This window comes from Leguminivora glycinivorella, chromosome 3, assembly GCF_023078275.1.
Source record: "Leguminivora glycinivorella isolate SPB_JAAS2020 chromosome 3, LegGlyc_1.1, whole genome shotgun sequence".
Taxonomy (NCBI): Eukaryota; Metazoa; Arthropoda; class Insecta; order Lepidoptera; family Tortricidae; genus Leguminivora; species Leguminivora glycinivorella.
Window position 1 is genome coordinate 12,577,900 of NC_062973.1, and position 12,848 is coordinate 12,590,747.

The 12,848-nt window shown below is 35.8% G+C and overlaps 1 protein-coding gene across 3 annotated transcripts in view; it reads left to right on the top strand.

Moving 5' to 3' along the window:
* Positions 1–12,848, top strand: part of LOC125242524 (dentin sialophosphoprotein-like) — a 97,439-nt gene that overhangs the window by 53,379 nt on the left and 31,212 nt on the right. The window contains exons 1-2 of one of the 3 annotated variants that reach the window (XM_048151276.1): positions 399–718; positions 2,323–2,763. In XM_048151276.1, coding sequence (XP_048007233.1) covers positions 2,340–2,763 — 424 coding nt within the window. In that variant the 5' untranslated portion in view covers positions 399–718; positions 2,323–2,339. Of the gene's footprint in view, positions 1–398; positions 719–2,322; positions 2,764–12,848 lie in introns of those variants that run through there. The other 2 variants (XM_048151275.1, XM_048151273.1) reach the window with 2 other exon arrangements.

Sequence of the window (12,848 nt, forward strand, 5' to 3'; positions counted from 1 at the left end):
GTTGCCATAGCAACGAGCAGTACAACACCGCCATTCATTGAAGATTTTGCCTTATGATTTTTCTCAAATGTGATGAAAAATATTTTGTATAACTCAGGAGGTAAGGATTTTGTAAACTCGTGTCTATAACTCTCTCCAGCCTGCGGCCGTCGCGAGTTAAAACACTCGTCGACAAAATGCCCCATACCTCCCTTGTTGCACAATATACTATTATAGCCTCATTTCACTCTCGTCGATTGTAAAAGAAGGTTTAATGACGTCTATGGAGGGTCGATTGCAGATGTCATTATGGCCTTGTATATTGAGAACAAAACGGATTCATTTCCTGAAGTTGATCGCAGAACGAGAACTGTCAACAACTCCACAGAAGACAGTTCAGTTTACATTGCAGCGCGTAGGCTGCGGACGCGTTCGCTCCGCCGCGACATTGAACGCGACCTTTAACTTTTTAATTTTTAAAACAATTAGTCCCGTCCATGTAGTGACGCCTTTGGCTGAATGCACCATGTTCAGTCACCGCCTTAGCCTATTGGAAGAAAGTCGCGTTTCGCGCCGCGAATAAAAAAGTTTGCAGAAACGTTTCTTATCTATGATTGCTTTTGAATTTTATGAAGATAACGCCTTGTGACGATTGTTTGTTTTGTGGAATGGTGCTAGTAAATAAAGTACGGATTGTTTTATAATTTCTACGATTTGCGGTTGCGGTGTGTTTGGTAAGGTAGTTTATTTTACAAAATATACCATTCTCATGAAAATAACGTTTTCTATGTACCTATTATTTTATTAGAACTTAAAATAATACTATATGTCGCATTTGGCGAAACAGTCATGATAGAATTTATAGCATTATAATAGTTATTTGTTATACAAGGGGGCAAAGTTGTATTTTAACGCCGAGTTTGGAATTGAAAAACGAGCAAGTGAAAGGATTCTATAGTTGAACCACGAGCGAAGCGAGTGGTTCGAGAATAGAATCCTGAACTTGCGAGTTTTTTAACACACGAGAAGTAAAATATATTTGCACCCGAGTGTAACACAAAACTTTTCCCCTCACTATAGCGAGGAAACTACAACGCAAAAAATGCGTTTATCACTGCTTTCAGTAGTTCCACAGGTGGTAAATCATCTTTATTACTAGATTCACCTACTTTTATCAATTTTAAAGCAGTTAATTAGACTTTCTTCAAGGTCAAATTACTTTACCCACTAGTGGATAAAATGCGTTTTTACCCGCTGGTATTAAAGGACAAAACACGTGTTTCCGAGCTAGTGAGGGGAAAAATATTTAATATTCAGCAACAGCCTATAAAATATTGATGTCAATCAAGCTGTCGTAAAATGAAGTGAATTTATTATAATTTAGTCTGATTAATTATGAATGAGTGAATCTTAATAAAAACAATCAAATTTAATTAGATCTCTGAAGTCACGAGATAGGACATAGAACTTATCATTTATGTGAATCTGTTATGGCGATCAGTAGGTACTTGACTTGATATAGTTTTTATGTACCTAGTGATGTCAACTACAGCTGGATTATTGTTGCAACATAGATTATTGCCATCAACAGATCAACTCCGTCGTTTAGTTTAGTACATAACAGACAATTTTCCTTGATCAATGATGATGATTCCGCATATTATTATCATGATTATGAATGATTTTAAATCCGTCACAAATTGTATCAAGGAAAGTAGAGACGATAGAGTGAGAATACACGTTTTGTTTAAATATTTAGTGACTTATAATTCTTATTTCATTTTGTTAAGACGTATTAATTATCGTATCCTGTATTTTTAATATTTCAAACTATTTTTACAAAAAAAAAAGCACTAAACCTTCCGTGTCTTGGTATTGATTATTTAAGAATCTTATACATATAAGTAAATAAGTGTTATAAGAAGAGTAATGATCAAGCTGATTTATTTAACGTCACGTAAAAGGTTAGATCACAATACCTTGATTATGACAAGAAAATAACTAGCCAACTGGAAATCCCAGATACTTAATTAACAATAAGCTCTCCTACTTGTGCTATTAACGAAACAGGTGTTACGTAAAAAACATATCACAGGTTATCTGGGCTTGGTGCTATGTGTTATTTATATCTGGGCCCCATTTCTCGAAGCTACAAGTTACAATTTACAAGTGGTAGTCAAGTCAATGTCTAATATGACAAGTTGGAAAGAGACTTCCGCTTCTAAATTGTAACTTTCAGTTTTGAGAAATGGGCCCATGGCATAACAAAGTTTAGCAATGTCTGACCTGAAGTAATCCCTTATGTGTTGATCACGAAACTAATTGTCTTGCATTTCTTTACAGACACAAATGAAACGACAATGCAGACAGCAAGAGAGTCCAGCCGGCAGCGACGGAGCAACAAACGACGAAACTCCAGAAAGAAATCCCTCTCGCCGTCCGACCTAAAATGCTACGATAAGTCAGACAATCGTTCCCAACCCGAAGCGAAAGCGAAGCATAGAAAGAGCAACATCCGTAGGACTTTAACGCATCCTTTTACTGGTGATCAAGATGCGACGATGATAGGAGTGTTCAACCGTGAAGTGAAGGTCCCCGTGCCTGAAAGTGATGAGTCAAATATCCCTCCGACGAGTAGCGATAGGGACACGGAGGACGATGCGCGAGTGTTGAAGTCAGTGATCAACCGGTCCCGGTGGGATTCCGGGAGTGAGATGGACTCTTTGGTGTCGACTGTGGTGAGGCGCGCCTCGGCCCGACGACGCAGGATGCCAGCAAACCCAGGTGAGTCTTGTAGTTTTAAATATAACAACATAGATCCATCCATAAGAACAGAACACTTAGCCCAGTCCAGTCCCTGAATCTAAGTAAATTCTGTTTGAGGCGCATGCTCTTTGGTAAGTAGTCTTTGGTTATCTGGGCTTGGTGCTATGTGTTATTTATATCTGGGGCCCATTTCTCGAAGCTACAAGTTACAATTTACAAGTGGTAGTCAATGTCTAATATGACAAGTTGGAAAGATACTTCCGCTTTTAAATTGTAACTTTCAGTTTTGAGATATGGGCCCTTGGTTGTGTTTTAATTTGATTGTTGTCAATGTCATGTCATAACAAAGTTTAGCAATGCCTGAACTTCTGAAGTAATAATCCCTTATACAGGTAAACTTAAACGTCTATCAATTAATCTTATAAAAATGTCGGCAACAAATTCCCCACTCCGCGGCATGATCAAATGACCGTAATTTAGGCAAGCAGCATTTCAAAGATAATGACTAAAGGATGCTGTTTAATAGGTTTCGCCAAAGAGGTCATGGTTTGCAATATGGTTGGCTCTTATTAATGTGGCAACCAAGTTCCATCTACTTAGTCGTAATTTTACCGCAGTTTTCATCACTTTCTTCCTGTTGCTGGTTATGCTGTGGAGTGAGATATTTTCTAGTATTTGATGACAAAAAATTTTGAAATACGGAACCCTAAAAACTAAGTATATTGCATAAGTTTTTTGCAATGCAAGAGCTACTTATCCAACGTCGAAAACTATGTAACGTCAATGTTACGATATTGTAAGGAAACGAAAATCAGACTTTGAACCACTTTTCTTGCCAGCCAACGTTCTATCAGCTCGAAAAAGCATTACAATCATAGTTCGGTTATTATAACTTTTCTTAGATCCGAACAATAGTCAATTTGCACTATTGCAAACTTTTTTCTATTACAATACAATTCAGTCAATTTGTAATTGGCGGTTCCATGAAATGATATCCCAGTTTAAGTTTCGACTTAAGACATAAGGTTTTTTTTAAATGTTTGACTTGATTTAAACACATACACATACAATTCTAATATATATGTTTTGAATTGCTTATGCCAATAAGCAAAGCGTGCGCGCATTTGCAATTTGCATTACTGGACTAGCCTTTTTTAGGTATTTTACGAGTCTTAAGTTACAATAATGGACAAAACAATCTTGATCTTTCCTATGGAATTTTGATAACAACCACAATCTACTATCTCGATATAAACTTTTGATTTCTAATAAACATTATTTTGTACGAAAAGACTAGAATATAGCGCAAAATAATATTAATTACGTTAAAATTTATTTAAAAATTTAAAGTAATAATTATAAACTATGATCATATTTAAGTAGATCCCATCCCAAATGTTTGCTTTTGTTATATGATAAGTATTAAAGTATATATTAATATGATGATAAAATAAGTCAAATACAATTCTAATTACTTCAAGGTGGTACTCAGGGTCTGATGATGGAGCCAGATGGTGGTCACCTGTACCAATGAACCATGTAACTAAACCAATTGGTGTTTAGGCTCGTTGGGTTCACCGTTCATCTCAACAAGACCTTTAACAAGAGGTGGTACTTAGGGTCTGATGATGGAGCCAGATGGTGGTCACCATCACCAGTACCAATGAACCATATGACTAACCACTTCGTATTTGGGCTCATTGGGTTCGTCTCAACAAGACCTTTGACAAGAGTTGGTACTCAGGGTCTGATGATGGAGCCAGATGGTGGTCACCAGTACCAATGAACCATATGACTAAACCACTTCGTATTTGGGCTCATTGGGTTCGGCTCAACAAGACCTTTGACAAGAGGTGGTACTCAGGGTCTGATGATGGAGCCAGATGGTGATCACCAGTACCAATGAACCATATGACTAAAACACTTCGTGTTTAGGCTCAATGGGATCGTCTCAATAAGACCTTTGACAAGAGCTGGTACTCAGGGTCTGATGATGGAGCCAGATGATGGTCACCAGTACCGATGAACCATGGAACTAAACCACTTCGTGTGTAGGCTCATTGAAATCGTCTCAACAAGACCTTTGACAAGAAGTGGTACTCAGGGTCTGATGATGGAGACAGATGGTGGTCACCAGTACCAATGAACCATATGACTAAACCACTTCGTGTTTAGGCTCATTGGGTGTCTCGACAAGATCTTTGACAAGAGGTGTTACTCAGGGTCTGATGATGGAGAGAGATTGTGGTCACCAAAAATCAACTCGCATATTTGAATAACATAAAAAAACGAAGTGGTTCAGTTACATGGGTTTATTGGTACCGGTGACCACCATCTGGCTCCAACATCAGACCCTCAGTACCACTTCTTGTCAAAGGTCTTATTAAGAAGAAGTAAGAACCCAATGAGCCTGATTACTAAATGGTTTAGTTCCATGGTTCATTGGTACTGGTGACCACCATCTGGCCCCATCATCAGACCCTGAGTACCACCTCTTGTTAAAGGTCTTATTGAGATGAACCCAATAAGGCTAAACACAAAGTGGTTTAGTCATATGGTTCATTGGTACTGGTGACAACCATCTGTCTCCATCATCAGACCCTGAGTACCACCTCTTGTCAAAGGTCTTGTTGAGACGAACCCAACGAGCCTAAACACGAAGTCGTTTACTTACATGGTTCACTGGTACTGGTGACCACCTTCTGGCTCCATCATCAGATCCCGAGTACCACCTCTTGTCAAAGGTCTTATTGAGACGATCCCATTGAGCCTAAATACGAAGTGGTTTAGTCATATGGTTCATTGGTACTGGTGACCACCATCTGGCTCCATCATCAGACCCTGAGTACCACCTCTTGTCAAAGGTCTTGTTGAGACGAACCCAACGAGCCTAAACACGAAGTCGTTTACTTACATGGTTCACTGGTACTGGTGACCACCTTCTGGCTCCATCATCAGATCCCGAGTACCATCTTGATGTGTCTTATCATCTTGACCGTATTGTAATTTTCACATGTTTATCATCATAACGTTGTAATACTTTAACATTCAAACATAACAAAATATTACAAAAGCAAATATTTACGGATCTAGGATCAAATTCGTTGGTCGCTGTTTACACACACACAATGCGAGGATAGCCCGTGTATAAACAAGGCGTCCGACCCACACAACGATAAATATTCTCGACGTTCGCGATGAAAACTCGGAGAGCGAAGCGACATACGTCTGACCTCCTCGAGCTCCGGCGCGGCACTGAAATCGCAGGCGTCCGTCGCCGGTAAAATAGCGACAGGAAGGCTAGTTTTCAAAAAATTGGCAAAAAAATCATGATAAAATATTATAACGATAAATGGGTAACAGCAATTTAAGCACATTGTGCAGATTATTTATATACTGAAATAACTTCGATAACATGTAGATTTTCGGAGAAATGATCACTTGTTTCGATGTATTTTCAAGACAAAATTGAGTTCGTTTTACTTTCAATTTCTCAATTTCAAAGGATTAAATGATAAATATTGTTTAATGGGCCTAAAGTACAAGATATTAGGAATTTAAATTTACCGCATTTATGAGAGTGAGCTTATCAAATTGTACATAATAAGAGCTCCGAAATCTGTGCTTCGCGCGGTTTTTCCTAAACGAGCATCAGAAAAAAAAATCATTACTAATTGAAAAAGCTTTTTCTTCCATATGTTTTTTAATGAACCGACAGTTAATTAGATGTTCTAACTGAAACAAGTACTTTTACTGTCTTTTAGTATGAGTAAAGTGTACAATTTTGCCGATAAATATTGTACATTTTACAATATATCGCCTTTTTTTGTCATAGTGGCCACAGAAAGGAGGCTAACGTATTGACATAAAGAAATTATGACAACTGACATAAGGAAATATCTATTTTATTCTTAACAATAAGATTAAAGTATTGCTATATCAATTTTCAACATAATTCTACCTTGTGGAAATAATTGTGAGGATCACGAGGAAGATTTGGCTTAAACATGGTAAGTAATGTTCTTATATACAAACATTTTGATTAATCTTAAAGTAATCAATTGATAAGTTCCGAATACCGACTTATATTCTCTTTACCTCAAAATTCAATGTCAGTACGACAAAGATTTACCTTCGAGAATTGTTCTATCCAATAGTCTTGTCTTCTATAAAATTTCGAAGACTGTGAAAAATCGACTTTTTCAAGCTATAGCTTTCAAAAATTATAAATTCGAGGTTGGAGTAGGTTAAGGTGAAGTGTCCACTTAACATACTTCTAACTACTCCATTTTGTAACAAAAAATCTATATAAGGGCATAAGAAGGACGCATCGGATTCCAAGTTGCGTCTTATGAAAAGTTAAACAGCTTTGGTGTCGTTTTGTAAACACATACACGTAGAATGAGCAGGGAAATGAATGCACATGATACGCTTTTAGCATTAATTGTTTTTCTATAGCTACCTATTTACTAATTGAGATGTGTTTATTCAGGTGGGTCTATAGGTATTGATGGGTAATGAAACTTTTGAAAACATAATACACGAAGGCTTCATACATACACATTTTACATAAATTCACGTCTGTATTCCTAAACGGAGTAGGCAGAGCACAAGAAACTGCATAAGCTCTAGTGCCAAAATAAAACGGTTTTCTGATAGGAAAGGACTTCATAATATGGTGCAATAAATGATAAGTAAATATCTATTACGATATAAATAAGGTATTTATCTACTATGAATTTAGAGACTTGACTGTGATATACAATTCTATTGTTAGGCACGTATTTGGCTATATGACAACTTCTATTATAAACAAAAAAAAAATAACTAAGTACCTGTCTAGTAAGTATATTCCAGGTTTTGGGGTATCAGTTATAACTAATTACCTAATTGTTCTACATAAATCTAGATTATATATACTTACATATATTTGCTAAGGTAATAGAAAAAGACACTTTTCGCGTAATATTCATAAATAAATATTATTAGGACTTCTTACACAGATTGAGTGAGTCCCACGGTAAGCTCAAGAAGGCTTGTGTTCTGGGTACTTGGACTACGATATATATTATATACATAGTAAATATCCATGTAGCGATCGTTTCAATTAATGAACTTGCGACAACCTTACTATTTAAATGTTCAAAGTTGTATTACTTTCAACAGCTAAATCTCAACCTGAAAAGGCCAAGACTGATTAAATCTAGACTCAGTTCTAGTTATACACACGTACTAATTATTACACAGGTTTATGTATCAGTTCCGTATTGTCTTGTCGCAGGATTGTGAAAACCGGTGTAGTTTAGCTTGCCGACTAAACACGATTACGTAACAGGTATTGTGCAGCGTTGAGACATTTGTATTTTGTATCTACTTGAATTTCCAAGTTCATTCAATCTGAGAAATAATCTGAATAATGGAAACACAGATAAATAGTAAAAATTTAAACTTTATTGCGCAGCGCAGTAAACATTGTACAGTGGGCTGCAAAATTGAATGGAGAAATTATGAATGAATTCATTGATAAATTCGCAATGCACTTTTGCAGATCATTGTACAAAAAGCCGAAACTTATGCCAGAAGTAAAGGAATAACATAATTCATCTATACCGTCAGATAACGTTTGTTGGGCCAAACAGAGATACTTAACAGGTGCAAAAAATATAATAAAATAATGACGTGAAATTGAATACTTAGTAAACATAATATAGTAACATATAATAAAAAAAAAACTTAAAAGCGAATCTGAAACTATAACGTAAGAGCAAAAAGCTCCCCTGTATATAATATACAACACGTGTCAGGTTTTTATAAACACCAAAGAACTTCGAAATGTACAAACATATGTGAAATCTGTTAGGCTGTATATTTTTTGTTATTATGAATAAATAAATAATAATGGCGCTATTGACAACTGACATACACCATATAATTATCATAAATCATAATTACATATAAATATTGTGTATTGTCCTGACGTAACGGTTGTCGACATTCATTTAGATTTGGAATTTTTTGTGTCATTTCTAGTTCTACTTTAGAATCACTTGTTCTTTCGATTCTAGTACGTAAAAAAGAGTCCTATTAAGTTCATACATTTTCGTTTCTTCCATTCCGTTACCAAAACAGTCATAAAAGTGGTAATGAAGTGGAAATATTTTGGACACTTTCCTCTACATAAGTGTAGTTTAATAACTTTTAATAGGCAAATATGTACAACGACCCAAGTAAATATTTATTTGTGACGTTTGTATATGAGCGCCATCTGCTGAACTATGTTAGCAATACTGCGCACACGTTGAGCGTAAGATTGAGCACAAAGCACCGTTTCGCTGTAGACGCTGGTACTAGCAATTTGCGCTAGATGGCGTTCAAGTTATCATTTAAGAAAATAATTTTTAAGAAAAAAAAAACGCCGCTTTTGGGGTTCTGGTGAAAAGGTACTTCCGAATGTTGGATTATGTAGAATTGTGTAGGTATTTTTTAAAACTGATTTTAATGTAAATTTTTGATTATTTGATGGAAACACAAATGAATATACGACATATACGTATACCGTTAAGGTTTAAAGAGTTTCCTCAATTCCTCATGAATCCGATATGCGATTATAAGAAATTGAGCTTGACAAAATTTGAAAACTCAATATGTAAGCATAACAAAGAGCTCGAACAAATCTCCTAACAAATAAATGTCACTGTTCTGAACTTAAATGTATACTGTTATTATAAAACTACGAAAGTCACTATAAATGTGCCGTTCAGATTTGATTTGAGGAGTTTCGTTCTGATCATCATCAGAAGTTTCACTGCACCAAATCTCACTGTTCTGAACGTAAACGCAAGCTGTTCTTATAAAAATACCAAAGTCATTATAAGCGTACCGTTCAGGTTTAAGGAGTTCCGTTCTGATCTTCATCAGCAGTTCCACTGCACCAAATGTCACTGTTCCGTACGTAATTGCATGCTGTTCCTTCAAAAATCACCATATGTATGCCTTTCAGATTTGAGGAGTTCCCTCGATTTCTCCAGGATCCCATCATCAGAACTGAGTTCTGATAAAAATGGGACCAATCTGTCTGCATATACATTCAACCAAAAAAATTTTTTTTCTAAATTGATCCAATAACGACGGAGATATCGTGGAACATACATTAAAAAAATAAAACATACAGACGAATTGAGAACCACCTTGCTTGAGATTTGGGGCGGCGGTTAATAAGGACTTGCATAAAAAGTACAGTCTGATCATGAGAATGGTTTAATGAGTGTACTGAATTTCATGACAGGTAAAAACTGCTAAAGCTAAACTGTAATTACTTTCGAGGTCTGTATTGACAAGACAAGAAAAAAACCAAATCAGAATAGCATTAAACCTTATTAATAACACTATAGTACTATGTTGTTAGCGTTACCTTGTATGGAACATTGATTAAGTTTGTAAGATGTAATAAATTTCAGAAAGAGTAACTGACCAATTAAGTAAGGAAAAGAACACAATATTATTAAAGATAGGACGTCCGTCGTAAATCGACCATTTCGGACAAACATAATAGAAGGAATTAAATGGAAGGAGATGGAAATACCACAAAGAGTTAACCGTAAAGGAACATATCGGTCGACGGACGCGGACGTGGCCTTGAGCGCATGGACGTCCGATCGAAATCTGGCTCGCTGGATGTTTTGTTCCGTGCACACTGATAGGTCGCGGTCGCGGTCGATTTACGACGGACGTCCGCGTAGTATGTTCCTAGCTTTATATTCATTTTATCGACCTAGCATGATTATTCAATGATACCTTATAGAAATTACCACATGAGAAAACATTATCGGGTAGTGTGTTAGAAATACCTGAATGGATAAAAACAAACATTATCGTTTTAATCGTTTTCATATAAGGCAGAGTCTAGTTATTACTTCCTGGCTGATCTCAATTACGCGACGCCTGGCAATAGTCGCAACTCGCAATACTCGCAATGTATGTCTGTCTGTCTGATTATGTATTATTATGTTATACGTACGTATAATATATGTATTTATTATGTATTATGGAGTATAGCATAATCGTGTAAATACGTTTACCTGCTGTATAAAATTATGTGACTTGTAATTTGTATTATTAATAAATATTATGATTATGATTACAAAGAAGGAAACAAGCAAAATGGATTTATACTAAATACATTGAAAAAAAAGTTTAAAGTTTGTTAGAATAGAATATAGATCTACAAAAATATCAGCGTTTTTTAAAATTCTGCCTGAAGGGTGTTAATAAAAGTGGTTGAAAGTTTCTATCGCGTGTTTATTCGGAAACTTATTATCTTTTAACTGCTACTTCTAACTACAAATCTAATACTCAGGTAAAATATTCAATAGTTACCTATTATATTGTAGCATATAAATTATTACATTTGTTCTCAGTGCAATAAGATTATTATTGTTGCGCGTGAATATGGCTCAGGGTTCAGCTCGTAGCCTCAGAAACGGGATCAGCAGCAAATAATGTAGACGACGCCTTTTATGATTTTATATGAGTTTAATCTCAAGAAATACATTAGGTACAGAAAAAATATATTTGAAAAAAAAAATAGAATAAAAAAGGCACGTATGCGTGCATCTAATTGTGAGGTCAGTAGCGAATGCCTGGCGTGGGGTCCGATCTCTTATCTCCTTTTCGTAGCAACACCCTGGACCAATCACAGGGCGCGTACATGACGTGATATGGGCGCTGATTGGCTCCCGATGATGCGATATGTGTACGGTAGGCTGCACAAGTTGCACAGATACACTCTTCCACATAAGTTGCATTGACAATTATTGTTAGTCTTCTTGTCTCATTGCATTTTCATATACCTTTTCTTGTACCTAGTCAATTTATTTATTTTATATCCTTTAATGAGCATAATTATACTTATATCTACGTATTTATAGTCGTTTTACATCTACTCGCTAAATACGGAACGTATGTGTAAGTACAGTTATAATGTAGAGTCGCGTCCTGTATAAGTAAACGCAAGCTTTTTACGTTTCCTGTATTTAAACCTTTATATCCCGGAAATCAGACATTTAAACTGTTCTACTGACATATGTCAGTAATATCACTTTTCGAAATTCAACTCTAATGAAAGGATCTAAAGTTGAATTTCAATTAGAACTGTTGAATTGGAATCGAACTGGCTATTACGCACTTTACCTTAACCATTACAGAGGCTGCCGTTTTTCGTCTCATTTTAATTATTGGCAACAGAAAGAGACATGACATACATTAAATCAGTGGTATATTATATTGAATCTTATGTGTGTTAAATACAATTCAAATTTGTGAACTCATCTTAAGTGTACGAAAGCGGATGCCGTTGAAGTCTTTTGTATAGGGACTGGTTTGACAATTTTCTTTTTCTTTTTGAAACTAATTAATTATGTTAACGACAATAGCAATACCTAGTTATTTATTGAACGCAACACACGTTTAAACCTACCCTACTTAATAAAGTATGAAATTTTGAAAGTATGTAGCTAAGCACCAGGTCTTCTTAGACGCCATCGCCAGTACGGTCGACTACAAAGAGATGTATCCACTTTTTCACCTCATTACAATGCAATAAGGTGAAAAAACGGATACATCTCTTTGTAGCCTACTGTACCTTATGTAGGTACATTGTACATAATGAAGTATATATATATAATCACGCCTGTATCCCATAAAGGGGAAGGCAGAGCACATGAACTACAAGTTTCAGTGTATACCTACTATAGCCTGAGGACTTGGTAGACATTTTTTATTGATGAGAAACTACTCACACAGAGATTTAAATTAAACGCGTATAATGTACCAACATTACCAACATTCGTATATCATAGAACCTACATGACTTTCAAAGAATTTTCTTCTAATAGTAGATAACTGCTTACCTATTATATCCACAGAGAATTCCATGTTTAGTCAACCGGGGTATGTTTCTCTAGACGATGGTACAAAAAATAGACGGTTTAACACTTTTAACGCAATTTTATTGTGGAAGCATTTTGGGACATATTTACTTATTCTGAAGAAATTTTAAAAGTTCATGTAGAAGTCCGTGTAATGTCATAAGGTCATAACATACA